This window comes from Heteronotia binoei, chromosome 7 (genome assembly GCF_032191835.1).
Source record: "Heteronotia binoei isolate CCM8104 ecotype False Entrance Well chromosome 7, APGP_CSIRO_Hbin_v1, whole genome shotgun sequence".
Taxonomy (NCBI): domain Eukaryota; kingdom Metazoa; phylum Chordata; class Lepidosauria; order Squamata; family Gekkonidae; genus Heteronotia; species Heteronotia binoei.
This window is the reverse complement of record NC_083229.1, coordinates 11,146,280-11,173,709: the sequence shown is the minus strand read 5'-3', so window position 1 is coordinate 11,173,709 and position 27,430 is coordinate 11,146,280. Positions and strand designations below refer to the sequence as shown.

Genomic DNA, 27,430 nt, shown 5'->3' with positions numbered 1-27,430 from the left:
GAGAAGGGAGGAGAAGAAGGAGATCACAACAGGCACCCAGTGAGGTGGATGGGGCTGAGAGGGCTCTCATAGCAGCTGCCCTTTCAAGGACAACCTCTGCCAGAGCTGACCCAAGGCCATTCCAGCAGGTGCAAGTGGAGAAGTGGGGAATCAAACCTGGTTCTCCCAGAAAAGAGTCCACACACTTAACCACTACACCAAACTGGAGGGAGGGAGGGCGCCAGCCCTCGTCAGATCACTTCTGACTTACAGCAACTCTATGAATTAATGATCTACAAAATGTCAGTCTTGCTCAGATCTTGCAAACTAAGGGCTGTGGCTTCCTTGTTTGGGTCAATCCATCTCCTGTTGGGTCCTCTTCATTTCTACCTGCCTTCAACTTTCCAGAGACTCTTGTCTTCTCATAATGTGACCTCGGCTTCAGTTGATAGGCTTAGTTTAGTCATTTTAGCTTCTAGGGAGAGTTCAGGCTCGATTTGATCTAGAAACCAGTTATTTGTCTTTTTGGCAGTCTCTTCCAACACCACATTTCAAATGAGTCAACTTTCTTCCTGTCAGCCCTGGCCAACTGTATAGTCTTGGCCAACTGTAAAGCAGCATAATGTCTCTGGTCCAGAAACTTCACCGTAACAGTTGACAGATTCTACAAACAGATCAGAACAAACTGCTAACAAAGTTCCACAAAATACTATTGGAATAAGAAAAGGGAGTTCTGGGAATATGTCTGCCAATTACTGCACATCTAAGTTGAGCTTCAGTTTCCCTCCCACTGTAGATATTAAAAGCCTGGATGTAGACAAAAATTAGCATTTAGAAAAGGCCCTCTCTGCCTGTGGCTTTTGCATTAGCAGGATCCAGAACCAGAGCAGGATGGGTCAGTGGGTTTTAGGGGGAGGGGGGTTGGCTGTTGTTCCACATTAAAACTATTTTTTACTCTTTTTTATCTATTTAGATTTAATTTTGGTGCATTTCAAAGAGGTGTAAAATGCCTACGTAAAAGACAAAATAAAATAAAAAAATATGGTAGAAATTAACAGCCAGAAGATGCCAAGTTGTCATGAAATCCAGTCTCATCAATAATCCCACATTTTTAGTGAATGTCGGTAGTTAATACAGGGAAGCATGCAATGTTCCCTGCTCACTGATCTAAAATTTGTTTATAAAGCCAGAAATATGACAAATAGGTATGCTCAAATCTCTTATTCTCTCAGCCTTCAAACATCATTTACTGCTGCAAAGGCCCACAATGTGGAATTGTTTGGAGCCCTGTCCAGAAGCTCCAAGGTTTGCAGAAATCCTAAGAAAACGATATGCAAGATCCAGGTTTGCTTACAAGGAGATTTTAATAAATCATCAAACCTATAGAAGTAGAAGGCTACACTTCTATCCACTGGGCCTCAAAACACACACACACACACACAGTGCAAAGGTAGCCAGAATCTGAGGCAAATTTCATAGCTAAAACAAGACATCTTATATCCTAAATGATGGCTACAAGTCAAGAGTATCATCATTAAAGTTACACCCCTAAACACAGAGAAAAGCAAGCAGTGGAGGAGAACCAGTCAGCTTTCTTAGATAAGGACTCAGGGAAAGTACTAATGAAAACAGGGAGAAATATTTTCTTGAGAGTGGCCCGCTGGCCATCCTCCCATACAAACTATAGGTTAGGCACTCATGCTTCTTTTACACTCTGCATGTGAGTAGCTGCTCATTAACACAGGAAGCCTCGCTCTGGAGCCACCCAGGGTCTTGCACAGCCCATTGGTCGCTTAAAGATTACAGCAGGTATATTTTGCTCAGATTGTGAACTGCTCCACTCAGCTGGGATGGAGGAGAATTAGAAGGAACATCATTAGGTGCAAGCAAAAAGTAAAATGGAGTTACAGAGATTACACAGGAATCTGCTGTTTTGTTTATTTATTTATTTAATGTAGTGATATGCCTGTCTTTCTCCTGAGCATCTTGGGTCCCCAGGCAGGTAAAAGCAACAGAAAAAAACAATCTGATAAAATAACAAACATTAAGGCAATGCTAAGAGAACAGATATTTAAATACATTACAAACAAACCTGAAACTGTGCTTCCTCAAGCGGGGGATTCCCCCTTTGCTCAGAGTTCATGTTGCCCCTGAAGCTGTATGGTACTTCTATTTGTTCAGGGTTCATGCTGCCCCAGAAGCTGTGTAGTATAATCCTGTCTCAGAGCCTTGATGGAAAGGAAGGAGGATAGAAGCACCCTTGGACTCTTCCAGGAGGCTGCCCAGCAAGATCAGGATCCAACAAGACTCTCAAGTTCTTAACTCATATTTTCAGCAAAAGTTATACACCATCAATGGTAGGAAGAACAAACCAGTTTGAAGCAGTCTCACTTTCAAGGCTGCCTCACTTGCACCTTATAGTAATCCTGCTTCAGTTCCCGGTCAGCTATTTGGCCAACACATTCAGTTGCCAGGCGAGAACAGAGGCAGCTGCTGCTGGAAGCTTATTCAGAGTAATCAATAGCTGTCATCATATTGATAACTTACTTCAAAGCTCTGGACAATCTCAGTTAAGGAGGTTTACACAGACATTAAACAGCATGGGAGGATAACACCAAGCTTTGTGCACTCCAGCCCCATCAGGTCCCAAGGGAATCATTCATATCTCCCACTGCAACCTTTCATGACTGATCTGATAGAAAAGACCAATCTTTCAAGATCTACTGGTTGTCTCAGCAATGTGGCAGGATCTACACGCTGGGGTATCAAACTCATTTGTTATGAGGGCCAGATCTGATATAAATGAGACCTTGTTGGGCTGGGCCATGTGTGTAATATAGCAGAGACATAAACTTTTTAAAGGGCACAAAAGCAATTAAAGGTTTTTTTAAAAAAACATAAAATAAAACATGCTGAAAACATTAGTACTCTTGCAATATTTTGTTTATTTAACAATCTCTGATAACTGACACATCTTGCTTTGAATTATTGCATCAAAATCTGTAGACAATGTATGTGCTATAGCAATCTTGTTCAGGTGTTGTTCATTACATAAGGTGGAAACCTATGTTTGATTTATTAACATTCATTACAGAAATCAATGCTTTGAGCCTAAGATGCAGAGGAAAACATGAAATGGCTGAGCACTGCAAGCTTATGTATGTAAATTGCTTATTGTGCCTGGTCAAGAATATGTGAAGGCACCATGATCCAAACTGAGGGCTATGTGTTTGTCTACAAAACTATAGCCGTCCCCAAAGAAATAACTACAACTCCAATAAGTCAGTCCAAGAATAGAGAAAGAGCAATGTATAGTGATCAGTATCAGCCTACAGTATGGGAAGTTTAAGCACAAAATCCCCAGTCTATAAAGGAAACAGACTGAGTGAACTTGGTCTGGAGACGTACTCTCAGTCTAATCTACCTCACTGGTTTGTTGTTATTGCTCATCTAAATAATTCACATTGCTTTCTTACTACGAAAGACTGAATCATGAAGCCATGAATCCAGTGAAAAGGGGGAGGGGAACCCACTAGCACCCAGGGGAGCCCAGAGATAACAACCCCAACAACCCCAACTCTCTATTCCCAACTCCCTCTCCCACCTTTCCCTTCTCTCTGTCTCTGTGTAGTAAGGGCAGCTCTCCCTCTTCCCTCCTTCCCTAAGGGAGGAGCCTCAGCCAATAGAAGGAAGAGAGGCTTGGCTCTGTAGCTCTGCTGTATCACTGAAAAGAGTCTGGCAAAGCAAGCTCTCCCTCCCCCCCTTCCTCCCCAAGGGAAGAGCCTCAGTCAATAGAGAAAATAGAGGCTTTGCTCTGTAGCTCCTGTGCAATTAAGCAAGCTTGGCGAAGCAAGCTGTGATGCAGAAGGAAGCAAGAGAGAGGGAGAAGGAAGCAGACGTTTGCAGGCCTGATCCAGCCCCAGGCCACATATTTGACACCCCTGATCTACAGCGCTGAAGGCTGCCAACAGATCTAACCCCAACAACAGAGGTGAATTACCCTTACCCACTCAAAGGTGGTGATCATCCATAAGTACCACTAAAGTAATTTCTTACTGGAACCCAGACTGGCAGAAAGACTGAAAAGATCAAGGGCAAACTCACCAGTATTGTTTCTCACCTCTCCCCCCTCGCAACAGCATCTACAGCTCCAAAAACATGGGAAAACTTCAGGGCAAGCCCAAACTGCAAATGATGTTAGTTCTAATGAACTTCTCCCTCCTGATATCCAGTCTGTCACCTGGCATATTCCTTCAAGCCTTTGAGCCCAAGAGCAACTGCATTCCAATTGTGATTTTTTTTTCCTACTGCCTGACTTCTTGTTTTTAATTCACTCTATTTCCCTTATTATTTCTCCACTCCACTCATGGACTGCCCAATGCAACGTATCTCCTTGTTTTGTCAGCAGGATTAATGAACAGCAGATAAGCAGCCACATCCTTCCTTGTCTCAGACTGCTGAAACAGAAGATAAAGCTATCCAAGATAGGCTTTCCATCACAACCTGTGTATTTCAGCAAGCTCAAGAATCACTCACCAACGCTACCCCATTGATATCTTTCATGCATACAGATCAATGCAGTCTCTACACATGAGACCTGCCCTCAACATAAAAACACAGTCAGGACCCTGCAGGACCAAACAAGGAGTCCATGTAGTCCAGCATACTGTTTCACATGGCCGCCAACCAGCTGCCCCAGAGATTCAACAAAGAGTGCACAGACTTCAAAAACTTCCTGCCTCCAAACATTGGCAATCAGAGGTTTGTTGTCACCATGACTAAACCAATCCTCCATAAATCTAATTCCCTCTTAAATTCATCTGTGCTCATAGCCATCACTATGTTGGCTGCTGGTGAATTTCTCAATTTAATCACTTTTGTCTGTCTTGAACCATTCAACGGGTATCCTTAAGTTCTAGTGTTACAGGAGAGGGAATATATTATCAGTATCTGGAGTCTTACTAATTTTCATTTTGCCTAATAATCCCAGAACTTCAGCATCAGTTGTCCAAGTAGTCCTAGAACTTCATCTCAACCTGACTCAAATTCTTCAAATGGTTCTGGTGTGGGCTTATGCCCCTCATTTTTCACAATGAAAAGAGATACAAAGAATTCCCTTAATTCATCTTCTATTCCCCCTGTCATTACTCTGGCAACCAGAACCACACATCATTGAAAGATGCAGTTCCTCTCAATCGTCTACACAAGGTGCGTCAAACATGCGGCCTAACTGCCAAATCAGGCCCCCAAAGGGCTCCCATCAGCCCCCTGAGCAACTAGCTCTTGTCTGCTTCCTTCTCCCTCTCTCTTGCTTCCTTCTGCATAACAGCTTGCTTTACCAAGCTTCCTCAATCGCACAGCAGAACTCCAGGGCAAAGCCTCTGTTTTCTCCATTGGCTCCCCTCCCCCTCCTGGTCCCCTGGGGAGGGAGGGAAAGAGCCAGAGCTTCCTTTGCCCAGTTTCGTGGATCCCATGGGAAAAATACAAAGAAAGCATCTTTAAGTCCAATAAGTGCTAATGTTTTAAGCATGTTTTATTTTAATTTTTTTTTTAAAAAAATCTTTAGTTGTGTTTGACTATGTTCTTTAAACAGTTTATATCTCTGTTACCTAATCTTAAATAGGTATACTCATGGCCCGGCCCGACAAGGTCTCATTTGTGTCAGATCCGGACCTCATAACAAATGAGTTCAACACTCTAGAATAATTCCCTGGACAGATAAAAAAGGAATCCACTATTTCGAATTTTTCCCCAGTGTATGAACTTAAACAATTTTCAAAGGGTATGCACTCAAATAATGAGAAAGGTTAAAATCTTACTTCCATTCCTCTGGAGCATGACTTAGTTCAAATTTCTCTCGCACATTGGATACTCCCATGTCTGGATGCAGCCAATGAACTTCCTCTGACTGCAGGTGACTGAGACGCAAACCATAACAGGCTACATTCTTAACTTTGTGACTATCCACTATTTTCTGGATTATGCCCTGGAAAGGAGAAAAAGAAATGCAATTTGAGTTCACAAAATTGGACAGAACAAGTCTCAGTGTATAGCCTTTTTATATGCAAAAAAAATCTGCCTTCTACACAAAACTGAGTACAATTTAAAAAACAACAGCATTACAAACTACTCAATATAAGCATTTCATGCTAATAAAATTCTAGCTACAAGTGTTTAAAAGAATTTATTGTGGCATTTCAAATTCATTTTCCACAAGCTGAGTCAGTTCAAACAGCACGAGAGTACGTCCTTCAAGTATTTCATATTAAAATGAGTACAACTGCTTTAAAACATAATCTTCTAAACCTTCTCACTGATGGCTACCAGCTTTCCAACTACCTTCCTGAAAGAGCAGAAAAGATTAAAGAGTGGGGGGGAACCCTGCTAACTCTCTCGCATAAGCTCCTGAATTCCTTTGCTTGTCCTTAAGTGTCAACATGAATCTCCACAGTGACAGAAGCACTCCTAATAGGCAAGGCTGTTACTGCTGAGTAAGTTTTCATGCTGTGGTCTTTGTTCGCTTGCTGCTGGAAAGTTTAAGCATTCAAACTAATCCCTGCTAGATCTAAACCGGTACTCAGGCGAGAACTTATGGGACAAAGTGCTGTCGGTCCGTAAACTTGGACTGCAGTGGTTTGAGTCAAGGTTACCACATTTTGAAAAGCAAGAAGGACATATTTCCCAACTGACTACTTCAAAAAAGTAATCACTATGACAAATCCCATTTTAAATACCCCTACTGTTTAAGCTGAGATAATTGCTACTAACCAGGAATAGTGCTAAATTTCCATCCCAAAAAGAGGACATTTTCACCTTTTTAAAAGAAGAGCCTAAAAGAGGACGAACACACACCACACACACACAAAAGAGGGCATGTCCTCTAAAAAAAAGAGGACATCTGGCAACTTTATATAAGTGGCTGTGTGTGTGTGTGTGTTTGTAACAATACTGCATGGCATTTTCAAAGTTCCTTTATTAATAATATCCCAAAGCTTTGAAGATAGCGGGGCACAATTTTTTCCTCAAAACTGTGCAATACTGTAAAAGATTACACCTCACCCTGATTTCTTACAAAGCAATAAGTTCTACTGATGATGGGAAACAACTGTGATAATCCTTGGCCTCCAGGGGGAAGGAGAAAGGGAGCCATGATGAATGTCTTTTCTGCACAGCATTTCTTCTAACCTAAGCCCCATGGCGCAGAGCGGTAAGCTTCAGTACTGCAGTCGAAGCTCTGCTCACGACCTGAGTTCGATCCTGGCGGAAGCTGCATTCAGGTAGCCGGCTCCAGGTTGACTCAGCCTTCCATCCTTCTGAGGTCGGTAAAATGAGTACCCAGCTTGCTGGGGGGGGGAAGTGTAGATGACTGGGGGAGGCAATGGCAAACCACCCCGTTAAAAAAAAAGTCTGCCGTGAAAATGTCGTGATGCGACGTCAGCCCAGAGTTGGAAACGACTGGCGCTTGCACAGGGGGCTACCTTTACCTTTTTAAGCACAGCATGGAAAACATGGCGAAACTTGTTGATTCATTTCTAATAAAAACAAAAACCTACCCTTATTTTAATTTGCCACCATGTGAGCAAGTTTTCCTCTGGCTACAAGTGTTTTAAAGTTTGCTGCATGGGACAGGTACCCATTTTATTTATTTATTCATTGCCTTCAAGCCACAGTTCACTTACGGTGAACCTGGGAGGTTTCTAAGGCAAGAGACGTTCATCTCCATGTTATGAACCTGGTATTCCTGACAGTCTCCCGTCCAAAAACTGATCAGGGCCAACCCTGCTTAGTTTCCGAGATCTGATAAAACCGGGCTAGTCTGGATTATCCAGGTCAGGGCTTTCTTATAGCGACAAGTGTTCAAAAGTCTGCTGCAAAGGACAGTTCCCTTGCTGTATCGTTCACCGCTAGCTCCAAGAGTTTAACTCTATGGCCACCCTAACAGTGAAATTTGCATGCAGTTAAATGAAAGCCTGGTGTTTTGCCAGCCACTACCATCCCCAGTTGGGCACACTGCTAATCCCTCCGCCTCACATGCAATCTGCACATAAATAGAGCCATCCACAGAATGTAACTAATTCATTTTCCTCTGCTTTATGAACCTGGCACAAAAACTCTGCAACACGCAGCGTTTATTTCACAAAGCTGGCCAAGTAGGACACCGGTTTCCTAACAAATGAAAAACTGCAGTCTTTTTTTTTATATTGGAGTGGGAGATATATTTTATACAAGACAAAGATGAGATTGAAAAAGGAAAAGAAGCATTCAGGGGAATCCAGCAGAGATCACTGATGTATAAGCCACAGAAAAAGCGAAAACTATGCAATCTTGTTGGCAGCATGCCCTCACTGGCAAGTTCACAAATGACCAAGGAATGACCTCAAGATGACACCGGATCTGAGCCTGAATCAAGCTGTAAGAGAATCAAGAAGGCTCTCCTGTTTCACATCTCAAGATACGGTATTATGTAAACGACAGCACGGCTATTGATCGGCACGTAATCTAAAATTATAAACCAGTTTCTCAGATTAGCTTTGTGAAACGCATGTGCCTGAGCCAAACAGCGAGAGGTTGTCAAATTCCAACTAACCGATGATAGTGGTGAAGGACTTTGTCAGGGGGTAGGTGAGACCTGGATGTTCCAGGCTAGTCCATCTTGTCAGACTTCAGAAGCTAAGCATGTTTACCCTGAGTAATTGGATAGGGGACCCCTAAGGAAGTCCAACGTTTCTACACTGACAGGCAATGGCAAACCAGCTGCACTGCCAGAATTAAATTACCAATTCTTGCCTTAGATACACAAGTCTAGATTTAAAAAAGGTAAAGGTAGTCCCCTGTGCAAGCACCAGTGGTTTTCAACTCTGGGGTGACATTGATTTCACAACGTTTTCACAGCAGACTTTTTATGGGGTGGTTTGCCATTGCCTTCCCCAGTCATCTACACTTTCCCCCTAGCAAGCTGGGGACTCATTTGACCGACTTCGGAAGGATGGAAGGCTGAGTCGACCCGGAGCCGGCTACCTGAACCAGCTTCCGCTGGTATGGAACTCAGGTCGTGAGCAGAGGGCTCTGACTGCAGCTTTAACACTCTGCGCCACGGGGCTTCAAAACAGTTCAAAACAGTTCAACATAAAAGAAAGAAAAAATCAGCATGAGTATAAATTACAACTTAGCCAAACTCATCCAGATGCCTTTTGAAGTACAAGAAGTCTTAACCTGAATGATCAATATTCAGAGGAAAGGCATTCCAGGGTCAGGACACAATTATTAACCCCTGTCCTATATACCTGCTCTCCTTACTTCTAGTGTAGATACATACCATCATCACTTGGGATCTACCAAGGAAAAATGGAGGTCACCATATAACAGTACCCCCAGTGCTGCTCTAGCCAGTTCAGATTAATACTTGAGACACTAATGGATGATACAGGTGGATGCCATACATAGTAATATCAGAAGAAACTTAGATGTCCAGGCCTCGGATTCAGCAGGAGCTTACAGGAGCACAGCTTCTGAACTTTTCTGACAGTTCCACCTCCTTCTCACCTTCTCCACTGAATAGTAGGTGCACTTGCATAACAATCCCTGGATGACTTCCACTACCTATTTTTCTATAAAGTGACACCTGCAAACAACCAACAAGGATGTATTCTCTTCTATAAGTTATGCACCAGGGCAGCATGCTCCAAAGCTGGGCTAGAAGCTGGACTGAAAAGGATCCACATAGTCTCTCATCCAAAAACAGATGGAGCAAAATCATCAGTCATCAACATACAAGAAAGTTGCTCCAGAAAATAAATGTGAGACTTGCTAATAAGTGTTCTCTGTGATTCCCAGAGTATGGTGTGTTTCCCCCCTTCCCCAAGTAAATAATCACAACAGCCATAGGTGGAAGACAATCAACCCCCAACAATCATCTAGAATACCCATTGGCTTGGCCCTCTTCTAGCAGATTTTATCAGCCAGGATTGGAAAGGGACACGTAAGAATCCTCCAAGAATCCTCTCAACATTCTCAAGTTGCTCAACAGAAAAACCACCTACACAAACCAGAGGGCGGAGCGGGGGGGGGAGGGGGGAGGAGAACAAAGCAACTGCCAGGGTGTACTTCCAAGTCTTGTACTCTGCGATATGTACAGACTCAGTGGAAAGGAAATGAAGCATCAGATTGTGCAGCAAGAGGGAAGAGTCTGGTCCAAGGAGGATGAGGGTGGGAGAAAACATAGGAAAAAGTCCCCTCAACCAAGGATTCTGTACCAGAGGCAAATAGAACAGCTCTGCTCCACATCCTTAGGACAGCAGTGCACCAGCCTGTTCAGACTGCTCCATCCCCGGACCAGTGGAGAACAGCTAGATTCAAGTCCAGTAGCCCCTTAGACACAAACAAGATTTTTGGGAGATAAGCTTTCAAGAGTCTAAGGACCTTCGACTCTAGAAAGCTTATACCCAAAACATCTTGTTGGTGTCTAAGGGGCTACTGGTCTTGTATCTATCAATATGTAGCAACAGACTGAAGTTTTCTCACAGCCTAGTTTCTGAGGGAAGATGGGTAATGATGGGAGGAGCCGATGGGAAAGTAGCATTCGTCCTAACAATAAGAACATAAGAAGAGCCCTGCTGAATCAGACCAGTGGTCTATCTAGCCCAGCATCCTGTCTCACACAGTGACCGACCATTTTCTCCGGATGGCCAACAACAAGGCATAAGAGGCTGAGGCCTTCCCCTCAATAGTTAACCATTTAGTAACCGCAAGGGTTGAAACTGAAACATTATGCCTTGATGAGCCCAGCCACAGCTGTGTGTTTGTTAGAATAGAATAGAATAGAATAGAATAGAATAGAATAGAATAGAATAGAATAGAATAGAATAGAATAGAATAGAATAGAATAGAATCATAGAATAGAATCATAGAATAGAATCACAGAGTTGGAAGGGAACCTCCAGGATCATCTAGTCCAACCCCTGCACAATGCAGGAACTCTACAAATACTTCCCCCACGTACACACATATATCCCCAATGACCCCTGCTCCATATCCGGAAGACGGCAAAAACCTCCAGGATCCCTTCCCAAACTGGCCTGGAGAAAAATTGCTGACTGGCCCCAAAGTGACTATCAGCATTCCCCTGGATGTGTCAGAAAGAGCTCGTATATATAGCTTGTATATGGCTGTAAGCCTCTTTACTGAACTTCCTTACTTTTCTTATACCTGAGAGTGAATAAAAGCTGTTGCGTTGTTTTATCCTGTTTCTCTGATGTCTTGTATATAGTAACGGCATTTAGAAGGCCAATTGGGTTCAATCTGTCAGAAGGCTGGCGCAGAGACCATTCTGGTCGCACTATGCAGCCCACTCCCTTTTATTAAATGGACTTTAAAACCACAACTTCCACATATCCTTTTTAGATACTAATTAATATCTTCACACACAGCCCAAATCCAGGAGCAAATTAAGCTACTGCCTGCCAAAAATGAGATCCATGGCACAGAAATTGAACAATTACACAAAATAGGTTAAAACTGACACACACGTGGTTTTACATCCTCCCTCTTCTCTCGAGAAAACTGCTGCAAATTAAAGCTTTGCCTGGGATGACTCACAGCATGAGCTGAATAAAGACCTTCCAAGTACTACAACATCTGCATTCTTCTCCTCAGCATCAGGTCATCTATGTTACAATCCGAGGACCTTCATACAACCATCTCTGCATTATTTTATATAAAAATCAACTCACCCAAACATCTGTGGCGTCCCCGTGACGTATAATGCTCGCCCATGTTGCTGGCTCGCTGTTGTTTTCAAAGTAATGGAAAACCTTTAGGACTCGTTCCATGGCCCCTGGGGAACGCTCCATCCCAGTACTGAGATGCGTCTTTGTGCTTGAACTTGGAGTGTGATTCAAGTTTGGATCTAGGTAAGCTGCTGCCATGCTTTTGCTGGATGCTAGGTATCTGTCATATTCTGAAACAGGAGAAATGAAAGAAAAGAAACATCTCAGTCTCTCAAACCACAGAATCTAACAAATTTGCAAGACATTATTGGGGGGGGCGAGAGGGGAGGGAGAGGGAGACTTAGAAGGGATAACTCTGCTTAAGATGGTATTAGAACAGGCCGTAAGACTATTGGCTGTGCAAAGGAACCTCAAATTCTCAGGGAAAAAATATTTATAGGCCTCTTTTCAACTTTAATAAGTCCACGCAGCTGCAAACAATAAAATCAAGAACCTCAAATAAAAATCAATTTAAGTGCATGCAAAACTGTGGGGGGGGGGGGGGGGAACAGAACTATAAGCAAGAGAAAATTCAATTAACTTTTAAAAAGACAGGAATAAGCATATCCCTACCAAGTAAAGCCACAGAAAACAGTCTCGATAGAACATAAAGAAAATTAACAGGAGAATCTTGTGAAACCATCTGTGGCAGATGTTTCACAGATGAGAAATGCCCTCTCTGTTGTCATGATCTGCTTAACCTCTGCAAAGCCAGAGGTAGTTCCAAGCTACTTCCCAACCTAAGTATGGAGGAGTCTTTGTTTACTTATTTCATTTATGTATGTTATTTATTGTCTGCCTTTCTCACTTGGACTCAAGGCAGATCACATAGAGCTAGTTAATTCAACTGACAGATGAGACATTCAATAAACAATGCAAGGGTCGTAGAAACCAGCCAGAAGTCTAGAAACAGAACTGAAGCACGGTACTGGTGCTGGACATGCTGGCTTCTGTTCTCCAAAAAGACATGAAGCAATGCTCAAGTACTGACGTACCACATTAAATGATGCAAAAATTACATAGTAAGATCCTAGTTTCAGCAAGCTATACAAGGCAGTATAGGCCATAGTCCCTAATACCTTTCCCAAGTAATTTTGTGAATTATTTAATACAGTGCATAATACATAAGAAGATACTGAATTTATATCTCGCCCTCCACTCCGAAGAGTCTCAGAGAGGCTCACAATCTCCTTTACCCTCCCCCACAACAGACATCCTGTGAGGTGGGTGGGGCTGAGAGGGCTCTCACAGCAGCTGCCCTTTCAAGGACAACCTCTGCGAGAGCTCTGGCTGACCCAAGGCCATTCCAGCAGCTGCAAGTGGAGGAGTGGGAAAACAAACCCGGTTCTCCCAGATAAGAGTCCGCACACTTAACCACTACGCCAAACTGCCACATAGAAAAGGCAGGGTCGACTCTGGCAAGTACTTGGATGGGAGACCTCCTTGAAATGCCAGAGGTGGGGCAGACTTTATTCAGCCACCTCTCTGAATATCCTCCAGGCCCTCAGTAGGGGTCAGTCACCAGAGATCACCATGACTTCCAGGTGCACACATGTACACAGATGCAGGCACACACACAAACACACAAATACAACCCCACCCCAAAAAAGAATAAATTTGGTTTGCATAGTTTGTGAAAAGCCAGGAGAGAGGTAACCTTCGTGACCTCAGGGAGACCATTCCACAAACTGGGGCCACAACAGAGTAGGCACGTGTAAGGGCAAGTTGTTTTTTTTGCCCATGTGCAAAGGCAGCTGCTGGACACTTCTTGGATTAGGTAGCAGAAGCAGCTTTCTTTCTTTCTTTGGCCCGCCCTTCCCGTAAGACAGGCCCAGGGCGGGTTACATCATAAAATCAATAGAAACAATAAAAGACCAATTTAAATATAGTTTTTTTCAGGGTGCTGATGTTGAACATGTACACTTTTGTACTCCAAGAGATGTCCCACCTCTATGTTTATTACTGTAGTTGTTTAAAAGAAAAGAAAAGAATGCATCCTCTACTCTCTACAAAGCGAAACATTAAACTGAAAAGGCTATTTGGGGAAGCAGGGTTTGCAATACACAGAAATAGCAAAGACAGGAATTGGCAAGCCATCTTTCTTTTCCATTTTTATCCATCCCTTGCTAATGAGTTACATCTTTTCCCTCCTCCCCTTCCTTCTAACGTTGGGCTTAACAACACATAAGAATCAGTGTTTTGACTTCTGATGAACCAAAACTAATCATCCAAAAAATAATAATAATCCCAGTTTCTAGAACTTGTTAAAGGGCCAAAATGCTGCTGTAATGCTCTTCCAGTAACATCAGCTGTGCACGCAAAACACAGCAACCTCTTATCCCCTATTTGCATTCTTTCCTGCTCCCTTAGACAAAATTATTTCTCAGACACTGTTCTGACCTTCCAGCATCAGGGTTCTGCTACAACAGAGTAGTCTCCCTTACATAATGAATCAAATTTAATAGAGTAGATTAATAGCTCATCTAGGGCTGCACCACAGTAATATCACATTTTTGCAGCCTTCCAGGTAATGTTAGAACAGTAATTGTGAAGTCCAGAGTGACTGAAAGAGTGGAAGAGAATGATCATTATTAAGGCCTGAATCAGATCCAATCTAACTGCTCGCAGTGGTGCGGCTGCAAACATAATTAAGTCAGGATATGTTGAGCTCAATGAACAAGAGCGCTGCATCCTTCCTTCCATGTACCCTTTTCACACTACAACTCAAAAAACTGTCAAAATGGATGCGGAAGCTTTGAAAACAGGGACCAGCACTAGGGTTGCCAGGTCCAATTCAAGAAATAACTTGGGACTTTGGGGGGGGGGGGGGGAGCCAGGAGACGTTGGGGACGGAGCCAGGAGCAAGGGTGTGACAGCATAATTGAACCTCCAAAGGGAGTTCTGGTCATCACATTTACACCTTTTAAATACCTTCACTCCATTGGAAATAATGAAGGATAGGGGCACCTTCTTTGGAGGCTCATAGAAACGGACTCACTGGTCCAATCTTGTTGAAACCTGGAGGGTTTTGAAGAGAGGCAATGGATGCTGTGCTGCAAATTTGGTGCCTCTACTTCAAAAAACACCTTGCAAATGCTCTACTTTCTCCTGCCCCTACTTTGCCCAGCCATGTATACAAAACATGGGGTTAAGGCAGCAAAGAGAGGATTTCCCACCCTGGGTTCCATCTTGACAGGGAATAAGACTTCAGGTGTTCTTGTCAGACAAAAGACACCCTGATAGGAACAACTGCATAACAGAGACAGTGGATATTTCCCCCCAACCACAAATTCTTTGAAATCTAACACACACAAATAATGGGTAAGCATTACCAACAATAACTTGAAGACTGCATAGAGCCAGCGTAGTGTAGTGGTTACAAACAGTGGATTCTAATCTGGAGAAGCAGGCTTCATTCCCCACTCTTCCACATAAAGCCAGATGGGTGACTCTGGGCTAGTCACGGTTCTCTCAGAACTCTCTCAGGCCCACCTACCCTAGAAGGTGCCAGTTGTAAGGTGAGAAAGAAAATGGGATTGCAAACCACTCTGAGATTCCTTAAGGTTGAGAAAAGCAGGACATAAAAGCCAACTCTTCTTATTCAGCCCTTAAACTGATTGAAGCTTTTCTTAATTCAACCGCATCTTCTTTCCTGCTAAGGAAAGCTCTCTCAGTGACATAAACGTCATCTCGGGAAAGTGTTACTGTGGGATTAAGTGCTGCCTGTTCATTACTCGCTGAACCTGAGTCCTGAGCGCTCCATCTGGGGGACTGGAGATGGCTTTGAGAAAAGAACATGTAAATGGTGTTGACATCAATAGCCTAACTGTTTACTTTTGACTAGCATTTCACTAGATTTGCATGCTTTAATGATTCCGGAGATTACTATCATTTCACTCATGCAGACAGCCACACAGCGTGCCCTCTATATGGGAAGATTTTCTGGGGCTGAGCACTGACAGTTCTTATACATTTAGATTAGCCCAGTTTCCCTTCTCTCGTTTCTCGCTCAGAGACATTCAAACCTCTTCCCCCCCCCCCCCCAATGAACTGGCTCCAGTTTCAGTTCTCGGGGTATGTTTTGCCCATACCAATTTGTTTACTTCTAACTGTACTCTTGTGATAACATCGGAATTAACTACTTCTGTATCATTAACCACTTATGTGCTAGCTCTCACAAATGCTTCCTAGGAGAACCAATTCTTCTGGGTTTATACTTTCCCACAGCCGTCAATGCACTTCATGTTGAGATAAGTCTTCTACGGTTGCTCTGTATCACTGCCTATCCTACTACTAGGGTTGCCAGGGTTGGCTCAGGAAATACCTGAGGACTTTGGGGGTGGAGCCAGGAGAAAGGCTCTGACAAACATAACTGAACTCTGAAGGGAGTTCTGGCCATTACATTTAAAAGGACCACGCTCCTTTAAAACCCCACCTTTGGAAAGAATGGAGCATAGGGACACCTTCTTTGGGAGCTCACAGAATTGAGCCCCCTGGTCCAATCTTTTTGAAATTTGGGGGAGGGGGTTGAGGAGACACCAGCCTCACTAGCCAGGGGCTGGTATGCTGAAAATATGGTGCTTCTGCCTCAAAAACAATGCCCCCCCCCCCCGAGCCCCAAATACCCAAAGATCAATTCTCCATCATACCCTATGGGAACCAGTCTCCATAAGGTATAATGGAGTGCCCAGCGGACATTCCCTCCCTTACACTTTCTGCTAGCTCTGAAGCAGGGGAGGGCCTCCAAACCAGGGGAATCCAAACTCTGCCCCCAACTGGGGACTGGCAACCCTACCTACTATCTAAGTTGAGAAGGATTCAAATACAAGCACCATATCATCCACTGTATAACACAGGGGTCCCCAGCCTTTTTTGAGCTTGCGGGCACTTTGGAAACTCTGACATAGCACACTGGGTGCATCCACAAAATGGCTGCCACAAAGCAACTGTTGCAGGAGACAGAGACAGGCCCAAAATAGTTGCCATAGCTTATCTGCGGTCAGGGGTGGAATTCTAGCAGGAGCTCCTTTGCATATTGGGCCACATACCCCTGATACAGCCAATCCTCCAAGAGCTTACAAAGCTCTTTTTTGTAAGCTCTTGGAGGATTGGCTATATCAGAGGTGTGTGGCCTAATATGCAAAGGAGCTCCTGCTAGAATTCCACCCCTGCCTGCGGTCACACAGTGAAGATTGTTGTGCTATGGTAATGGCAGCAGCTGCCAAAGAATGTTTCCAAAAATCCACACTCAATCTAATCCCCAATGGCCAATCAAAAGCTTTGATGGGCAAAAGCCCCACCTGGCCCCTCCCACTTTCTAAAAACATGCAGATTCAAGCACCCACCAAATGGAGATATCCTCCACAGTGGTCAGGGCCATATTTCTTTCTCCTTTAGATCCGCTCATGAAGGCAGACACCACACTAGCTGGGGGTTGTTGGAGAAGCAGCACCAGCATAGGAATGGGAAACACCACTGGGAAGTACTCTACCGACCAGTAACAACAGCTGGTAGACCAAGCTTACCTCATGTTTAAGGGTATAAGACGGCTCCTACTCTCCCTCCCCCCCTCATTTCTTAAAGGTGAACAAAGCAAGGAGACAGAAATGGCACCAGGCCAAAGAAGACCTATTTTAACCAAGAGGACAGCAAAGCATTTATGACAGTGCACATACTATGCTGATGTCCTTCTCCCCCTTGTCTAAAATAAATCTCAAACATTACTTTTTACTTGTCTGCTTCTCCCGAAAGCTCATGAAGCTGTCACTGTGCCAAGTAACACAATCCAAAAGCAATTTTCCCATTTTCTACATGCCTATATGCCGTATTTTCCCCTCATCTCCCTCAATATTACACTACATTACAACTGTTGATGGATCTAATCAGCTTCCCGTGCTTCCATACTTTTATTCAAGTGATTGAAAACCATAAAGCCCTCTAGAGACAATACTCTGCTTCATCCCCATGACCTTCATACTAAATCACTTCAGTCAAAGACTGGTTATAATAAGAACTTAAGAAGAGCCCTGCTGGAGCAGACTGGTGAGGGTCCATCTAGGCCAGTATCCTGTCTCAAAATGTGGCCAACCAGTTCCTCTGAAGGGTCAACAATAGGACATAGAGGCTGAAGTCTTCCCCTAATATTGCCTCTTGGTTCTGGGATTCAGAGGTTTACTGTCTCTGAGACTGATTCCGCATTAACCTTGCTTTGCAGCAGGCTTCCCTTTTTCCCCGGAGCGAGCTAGCAATTTCGCACAAGCTGCTCCGCGCCACCTTTTTTCATCGTGGGAACCCCGATCTGATGTGCAGCAATGTCATCTTGTTTTTTCAGGTTTACATTGCCATGCGTCAAATCAGGGGTTGCCGCGGCAAAAAATGGCGGCACGGAGCAGCTTTTGCAAAATTGCTAAGCTTGCTCCAGGGAAAAAGGGAAGCCGGCCGCAGAGCAAGGTTAGTGCGTAATCAGTCTGAATGTGGAGGTTCCCCACAGTCACCATGACTAGTAGCCACTGACAGACCTGCCCTCCACAAATCTATCTAATAGACCTGCCCCTCCATGAACCTATCTAATCCCCTTTCAATGAGCTCATTCTGTTACTCATTCTGTTACTTCTTAATTGCAAAGTAATATGTCTGTTCGGACCAGAATTAGTTTTGAGGGCTCAGGTTTTTAGAAATGTCCTCATTTGTCCAAAAATGCCAACGAGCAACTCCAATTTATACAGCTAAGAGCACCGGTGACAACACCATGCCCCCCCCCCCATCTGACTCTTATGACCAAAATTACACTCTCGTTCTAAAGACAGGTTTTAAGTGCCTTTGCTGCTCAAATTAGCAAGTTTCCTTTGTATAAAGAACAGGGAGGGGGGAATTCAAATTTGGCACAAAATACCTTTTTAAAGCATGACTCAGTGGACTTTTCTCCACAGCAGTGCTCTTGCTTTGAGACCTACAGTCAAATTCGACATTTAAAAACGGGGATAAAATCTCTGTTCTTGAAAAGTTCAAATGCATCCACTTTTGAAATATAAGATGAAATCACATTATATTAATTTTCAAAAGATCCAGCTTCACTAAGAGCCCCACATCCACTCATCGGTGCTTTCATACTAGGCAGGTATTACAAACACAGCTTATACCAGTCCTAAGGTCACTTCCCAGCAATCAATAATTTGGGAGAGAAGGGAAAGAAAATTATGACTAATTGCTTTCCCGTAAAAGAAAGCCAGTGAATAATTCAAAGTGAACTAGACAGAACAGGCATTAGTACAAGAGTAGATCCTCACTTATAGACTCGTTAACTCCTCTGAGACTTCAATCCTTCATGTTATCAACTGAGCCTGTCTGGATTTGAGTCACAGTGTTACTATTGCAGGGGGGTCCCAAAAACCTTTGAGCCTGTAAGCACTTTCGGAATTCTGCCAAAGTATGGTGGGCACAGATACAAAATCACTGAAACAGGATGGCTGCTGCAGGAAGTGGAGTCATTCATAAAATGGCTGCCATGGCTTACCTTCAGTGACACAGTGAAGATCCTTGTGGTATGGTGGCACCTACTACCAGGCAACGTTTTTAAAAAAATCTGAACAGCCAATCAAATCTCCAATGATCCTAGCCCTGCCTGCTTTCTGAAAAAACTTGGCAAACACCACAAAAAGTGTTGACAGGCACCGTGGCACGCCATGGGCACCACTCTGGGAACCCCTGTACTATGGCGTGCCTCCTGAACACATTTCTGTCACAAAAAAAAACACAGGCAGCAGAAAGTTTCTACTGGGGACTAGAAAAAAGTAACCTATTTAAACTTTCTGTTAGACGGGATTCTATCTGAACCATTCTTTCATTGCAAAATGGCTTATCCTTTCACTGGAAGAAGAGGGTTCTCCAAGAATATTAACTAAATTATCTTTTTTCAAAAAAACAGAAACCAGAACAGTATGACTGCAACAGAATTTAAAAAACATAGGAAACAGAAAATGGTATGCTATTGGAAAGGTTTCACAAGCCTTCCCACCAAGAGAGGGGAACCCAAGATGCCATATTTTAGAAGAGGACAAAAGGACCACTAAAAGCTTCACAGCGTGGTATTTCATACAAATATCAGCTTGAGAGAGTACTAAAACTAATGATGCCACAATACCAACACATCAGCAGTGTCAACTATGATTGAAAACCTCCTCAAAAATCTATATAAATGCAAATGGATACAAAAAAAACCCCACACCGGCTGAGAATTTTAAGAGGACATTGAAAAATCCATAGGTATACTACATCGTGCAGAACATTTTTTTAAAACTGATACTAAGCATAAAATTACAGCTGTAGTCATCTTCTGAGTTTCTAGATCCAAGTAGGGTTGCCAAGTCCAATTCAAGAAATATCTGGAGACTTTGGGGGTGGAGCCAGGAGACGTCAAGGGTGGAGCCAGGAGCAAGATCGTGACAAGCATAATTGAAGAGAGTTCTGCCCATCACATTTCAAGGGACCGCACCCCTTTTAAATGCCTTCCTTCCATAGGAAATAATGAAGGATAGGGGCACCTTCTTTTGGGGCACATAGAATTGGACCCCCTGGTCCAATCTTTTTGAAACTTAGAGGGTATTTTGGAGAGAGGCACCAGATGCTACGCTGCAAATTTGGGGCCTCTACTCAAGCAACAGCCCCCCCAGAGCCCCAGATACCTGCGGATCCAGTCTCCATTATTTCCTATGGGAATACATCTCCATATAGAGCAATAAAGTTCCCAGGAGACATTTCCCTCCCCCCACTTTCTGATGACCCTGAAGCGGGGGGAGGGCCTCCAAACCGGGGGATCCCCTGCCCCCACCTGGGGATTGGCAACCCTAGATCCAAGGGAAGCCTGAATGGTGTGGTGGCTGGCATGCTGGATTAAGATTTGCCATGAAAACTTGCTGGGTGACCTTGGGCCAGCCACACACTAACAGTCTAACCTATCTCATTTAACTTTTCTTACAGGGTTGTTGTGAAGGTAAAATGGAAGAGAGGCAAATAACATAAGAAAGTTCAGGTCCCCACTGGGGACAAAGACAGTTTACAAAAAAAAAAAAAAAGGGAAATAAATAATCCAGGAAGCTCAAATCCCAATTCCTATCCTGCCATTTCCATGGGGTTTTCTTAGAACATGCAATGTGTCAACACGCATTTATTTTTAAAAGCAGTATATTTAAGTACGGCATTCCCTAGATGTTACAAAACGAAGTACAACACCTTCCATTTCTTTTTACAGAAGTTTACAGGTATTTATCTTTAATGTTGGTCTTTTTTAAAAAAGATATCTTTTTTTAAGGTAGACTCACCTCTGTATTTGAAATATGGTAAATGATGTATTGTATCGTACTGCATTGCATGCTAGACTTACGCTGTTGTTTTATATATATCTTTGATATGTTAATATATGCTGAAATTTTTAGTATCGCTAAATATTTTTTTTTAAAGAAGGTATTCATAAATGTGCCTGAGATCAGAAAGGCTCCCACTCTCGTGGCTTTCCGCAAACTGTGCAAAACTGAATGATTCAAGATGGCTTTTTCTATGCAAGCAAGAGAAACTGAGCTGTACTCAATGATTTACAAAGTTACATGGAAAAATTATTAGGAACTGTGGTCTGTATTACTCTGTATAGCTTGCTGAAACTAGGATCCCAGTATGGAATTCTGCATCATTTAATGTGTCATACTCAGACTTTGCTTCCTTTCTGTTTTTTAGACTTCTGATTGGTTCTACAACCCTAACCCCATTCCATTGTTTACTAGATGTTCCATTTGTTGACTGCATTACTCATTCTGTAAAATCTGCCTCGTGGACAACAACAAATTTGGATATTCCGTGTTAAAGGACAAGTGGACAACAACAAATCTGGGTATTCAGTGTTTAAAGGAACAAAGCAAGAAATTACACTGAGCAACAGACTGTCAACCAAGTACTGCCCAATAAAGTGCAAATATAATCTATGTTGTTGTTTTATATGTTATACTATCATAAGTGGTCCATGATCAAAGAACTTCTCAGGCTTTTTCAGATCAGAATTTATCTCCACTTTTACAGCAGTGGCATTCTACCGCTTAATGGCCCACACCTCCCACATCCAGCCCCGCTTTTCAGCTGCTCTACTCTGCAAATACAATAAAGGGGGTTTTCGGCTGTCAGCCCTGGTTACAGGCCTGGCGCTAGGGGCACTGCCACTCCCGGCAGACCCCCCCCCCCCACAAGCTCCCTTTTTCTTCCACGTGCGCAGCAGAATAATGTCACTAGTGCAGGGCGGCATGAGGAGGAGAGCGACAGGCGGCGCACAAGAGTTCTGCTGCGCCGCCGCTTTCTTCCTGCACCACCTGGACACTTTCAAGCTGAAAGCAGTTGCCGCACTTTTTGGAGGCTTCCTTGGAAGCCTCCCAATAGTGCAGTGTTTTAGCGGTGCCCGGCCACTTTCAACCCAAAAGCAACCGGGTGCCGCTAAAACACCACGCTATTCAGAGGCTTCCAAGGAAACCTTCAAAGAGCGTGATGGCCGCTTTCAGCTTGAAAGTGGCCGGGCGGCACTAAAACACCGTACTCTTCGGAGGTTTTTAAGGAAGCTTCTGAACAGTGCAACAGCCGAGCGGCACCTTCCGGCCAGGGAATATGCAAAGGGAGTAAGGGAGCACCTAGTGGCGCCCCCAGGTAGGGTAACACCCTAGGCAGCCGCCTACCCCGTCTACCCTCACATGACGGGCCCTGCCTGATTAGTATTTGGATGGGAGACAACTAGGGAAATCCAGGCTTGCCACACAGAGGCAGGCAATAGGAAAATGACCTCTGCACCTCCCTTACCTCGAAAACCCTATGAGGTCACCAAAAATCAGATGTGATCTGATGGTGCTTTCCGCCACCACAACTAAAGCAGTAGCCTAAATCCAAAAAGCAAAATCAAACTTGCATTAATTTACTAATTTAATCTATGCTCTCTTTCTGAAAGGCATACACGTTGAGGTGCCAAAACAGAAGGCCTGGGCAGAGATCCTAACTTAAACCTCTCCCAGGCACTACTGCTGCCAGGACTGTGACTAATAAATACCAGTTAAAATTACCAAGCTTTTTTTCAGAGCGAAAGAAAACAGTGTTTATTTTCTCCTAGGGACAGCCTAATCTGTCATTAGTAGAAAAAGCACTGCATATTCTCAGTTTTGGAGAAAAAGCAAAGCACAATGGAACTGAATGGCAGCAGAATGAGGGGAATGACCATGGGTACTTACCGTGAAGGGTCCTTCTCCTCTGAGATCAGGAGGCCATCTCTGTCGGTTATTCCCATCCATCCTTCAGGGAGGCAGGAAATACTTTTTTCTACTTCCTGTTGACGCCTTCGGAATGACCCAGCCTTCAGTTCTGGGACTTCGAAAGCAGTAACCATAATTCAAGTGGTACTCTAATTCTGTTAAAGAACACTTACTAAACAAGAGCATTAATGGCCACTAATAGTACCCAGTGAGATACAGGGTAGAAAGGCAAAAAGAAGAGAACAGCACACAGAAACAGGAACGTCGATGATGATGGGAGGGCCGAGATGGCCTCCTGACCTCAAAGGAGAAGGACCCTTTACAGTAAGTACCAGTGGTCATTCTCCCTCTGAGGCGGAGGCCAACTCTGTGGGACCTCCCAGAGCAGTGTCCCTTAGATGGGTGGGTCATCATAATCAGCTGTTATTGCAGTGTTCTGCAAAACTCTTCTTCCAAACAATTAAGCTTGTAATGACAAACAAAAGTGGAAATGAAAAAACATGCAGTAGCTTTACAAGCTTCTTCTGCACATGATCTATTAAGAAGGGCTGCGTTGGTGGATGATCTACACAAGGAATGTACCATAATTCTGGTAGGTGTCTCCAGGCTAGAAGCCTTGTGGACCGCAACTCACAAGCCTTGAGAACTAAGCTAATGGAAGTCTTGGACATTCAATCTCCAGACCTGGAGAGTGATATGTTGCTGAAGCAGCAGTCTGTTTTCCTGATGGAGTCTGTCCTCGAAATGTAGATATTAAACACTCTGTGGACATCCAGGGTATGTCACACAAATTCCTTGGGATGCATGGACTGTAGGCAAAATGTGGGAAGATAGATCTCTTGTGATCTGTGAAAATTCAAAGAAATTTTAAGCAGAAAAAATGTTGGATCAGCACTGAGCACTACCTTATCTGTGTGAAGGATGAAAGGCTTGATTTTACAGATAAGGCACTAATCTCCAAGACTCTGTGAGCTGTTACAATTAAAAAGAGAATCATCTTGAGTACCCACTACAGACCAACTTCCCTGAAAGGCTCAAAGGGAGACTTTGCAAGGACAAACGATACCGTAACCTCCAAATACGATCGCGATATACTGGAGGAGTTGTCTAGAGCATATCATTTTGCAGGAAAACTCAGGACATGATGTTTGGGCAGTTTGTATCCTCCATAAACAGGAAGCACTGTGTTAAGGGCAGCAATCTGACTATGGATAGTGGAGGACTTTAGACCTAACGTCAGACCATCCTGGAGAAAAACTAACATAGAAAAACAGTGAGGGTGCCAACAGTTCAATCTGGTTTTGTTTGCACCATCTCACAAAAGCTGTCCAGATAGTGTTGTGAATGCGATTGGCTCTTGGATAGTGTCTGTTACTCCAGAAGAGTAACCACAAGAGTGTTTTGTACTGAATCTCCAGAAGAAAAACGAAGCCAGTCTTGCTGGGGGCACCAGATCAGGCTCTGATTAAGCATGTCCGGAGAGACTGGAATAGACAGAGGAGGGCAGATCTCTGTAATCGCCAAGTGCCAAGGATGTCGAGCCCTATGACAGGCCACCAGTACGACCTTGGCCGCCTGTTCCCAAATTCTGCAAATGGTCTTAGGAATGAGCAGAGGCAGAGGGAAGCAAAGAGGAGTCCTGGGGCAGGAAGACGTGGGAACGTCGATCGCCTCCACCTTCATGCAGTAATACCCCGTGCAAGAAGCGAGGAAGCTGATGATTCGTGCTTGACGCAAACTGGTTTAGGAAAGGACATCCTAGGTGTTGGCGAATGAGGGTGAAGATCTTGGGATGGAAGGACCATTCCCATCTGCCAGTCCAGCCACGTGCTGTCCACCCCCCTGATGTGCTCCACTCTGATGGGAGATTCCTCTCTTACCAGGCCAAGATCCTCAAATCCACTCTGTGGAGCTGAGATGACTGAGAGCCCCTTGCTAGTACAGATATGCCTTGGTAGCGATGTTGTCCATCTGGATAAAGACAGGCTGATGGTCCGGATCCAACCTGAAATTATTCAGAGCCAGCTGGATGACCCTGAGTTCTAGAAGTTGATGGGAAGACTTTGCTCTTCTAGAATCCACAGACCCTGAAGTAAAACCTTGTTCAGGATAGCTCCCCAATGTTGAGGGCTTGCAGCTGTGAAGAACTCCCTATAGACCTGGGCATAGAATACCTCGCCCTGTCAAAGAATGCTGACCTTCACCTGACAGAGAAGGCTGGATCTGATGGATACAGGAATCCAGAGATGAAAAATCTTCTTTCCCATGATGGACAACTGGTAGGAATGAAGGGAATATTGCAGTGGTCTGGAATGAAGCCTGGCCCAGCGGACTGTGTCTAAGCAGGAGATCAGCAGACACATGAGTTTGTCCAGAAACAATAGGGATGAGAAGTTGTCCTGGATTATCAGGATTACAACAGCCTGGATCGTGCACCTTTTCCAGTGGGAGGAAAAGGGAACTGCAGGATGAGACAGTGATGGTTCCCAGTTGAGACAGTTAAAGGGAACTCTTTGACTGGTTTACAATAAAACCATGTTCCTGTGAGCGGAGGTGGATTAGGTGCCCTGAATGTATTTGGAGAGACTGCTGGACCTGATGAGAAGGGTGTCCAATTATGGATGGACATAAATCTCCTGGCGCCTGAGGTGGACTACAGGGTTTACCAGGTTCTTGGTACATGCCCTGAGAGCCTTGGAAAGTCCAAACTGAAGTGTCCAGCATTGGGAACATTGCCCCTTCACTGCAAATTTGAGAAATATTCTGTGAGCAGGAATAATGGGGATGTGCAAGTAGATATCAGTCAAGACTACTGAAGTCAAAAAATACCTGGGGTTGAAGGGCCTCTGTTATGGACCTCAGAGATTCCCTGAACAAGTCCTGAAGCTTGACAAACTTGTTGAGAAACTTGAGATCCAAACTGGCCTTCCAATTGCTATTCCTCTCAGAAACTGTGAATAAAATGGAATATACACCCCAATCTTATTCTGGAAGGGGAATGGGCTGCGCAACCCAAATGAGACAAAATGTTGTACAGCCTGTTCAGTGATTATTCTATGGACGCAGACATTGGACACCAGAAACTGAATGAGTCATTGTGGTTTTAAGGTGTAGCCATGAACAATGACATCTAGGGTCCACAAGTCTTCTTGAGAATACCTCCAGACCAGAAGGAAGGTCGAAAAACCTGACTTCCATTGGAAGGGACATGCAGCCATGCTTGCATGGGATTGGACTCACATGGTCTTTTGGGGGGGATGCAAAGACCAAAACCTGGACAAGGAGTGCTAAGCACAAAAGGAGTGATTTCCCCATCTATCAAAATGCCAGATGTACTGAGACACAGTGTGTTTCTAGTCATGTGTCTTCACCAGAAATCTACCAAGGCAGTCACCAAGGAGACTATCACTCTGGAATGGACAGGCAAAAACCACAGTTTTGGGAAGCGTGCCTGCAGGCCAAGCACTCAACCTCCAAGTCACAGCGGTGGAAGTCATAAAATCATAGAGTTGGAAGGGACCTCTATGATCATGTAGTCCAACCCCCTGCACAATGCAGGAAACTCACAAACCTCCCCCCTAAATTCACAGGATCTTCATTGCTGTCAGATGGCCATCTAGCCTCTGTTTAAAAACCTCCAAGGAAGAAGAGCCCACCACCTCTTGAGGAAGCCTGTTCCACTGAGGAATCGCTCTAACAGTCAGGAAGTTCTTCTTAATGTTGAGCCAGAAACTCTTTTGATTTAATTTCAACCCATTGGTTCTGGTCCTACCTTCCGGGGCCAAAGAAAACAATTCCACACCATCCTCTATAGGACAGCCCTTCAAGCAGTTGAAGATGGTGATCATATCAACTCTTAGCCGTCTCCTCTCCAGGCTAAACATCCTCAGCTCCTTCAACCTTCCTTCATAGGACTTGGTCTCCAGACCCCTCACCATCATTGTCGCCCTCCTCTGGACCCGTTCCAGCTTGTCTATATCCTTCTTAAAATGTGGTGCCCAAAACTGAACACAATACTCCAGGTGAGGTCTTACCAGAGCAGAGTAAAGCGATACCATCACATCACGTGATCTGGACACTATATTTCTGTTGATACAGCCCAAAATTGCATTTGCCTTTTTAGCCACCGCATCACACTAAGTCATGGCCTTAGAAATGAACATTAAGCTGTCTAAGGTGGCATCAGCAAGAAAGAAGGCAGCCTTTGGCCTCCTGCTAGTGCCTTCAAGGAAGCAGTGGTTGTTCTCTGACAAGACCTGGATAACCTTGCAGACCCAGACGATTGTTGCTCTGGATGTGATGGGGGCTGTAGTGGAAGCTCTCAACATCTTCAGAAAGCAGACCAGTAGATTGCAGTGCTGCCATGGCCGTCAACTGGGGAGACCTGTAATAACTCACCAGCATAATTAGACAGAG

General features: G+C 44.1%; 1 protein-coding gene across 8 annotated transcripts in view; it reads right to left on the bottom strand.

Annotated features, from left to right (window-relative positions):
- Positions 1-27,430, bottom strand: part of PTK2 (protein tyrosine kinase 2) — a 287,679-nt gene that overhangs the window by 226,067 nt on the left and 34,182 nt on the right. For 7 of the 8 annotated variants that reach the window (XM_060243192.1, XM_060243190.1, XM_060243189.1 and 4 more), the window contains exons 2-3: positions 11,709-11,935; positions 5,799-5,965 (exon numbers count right to left, since the gene is read on the bottom strand). In XM_060243192.1, coding sequence (XP_060099175.1) covers positions 5,799-5,965; positions 11,709-11,903 — 362 coding nt within the window. In that variant the 5' untranslated portion in view covers positions 11,904-11,935. Of the gene's footprint in view, positions 1-5,794; positions 5,966-11,708; positions 11,936-27,430 lie in introns of those variants that run through there. The other variant, XM_060243193.1, reaches the window with a different exon arrangement.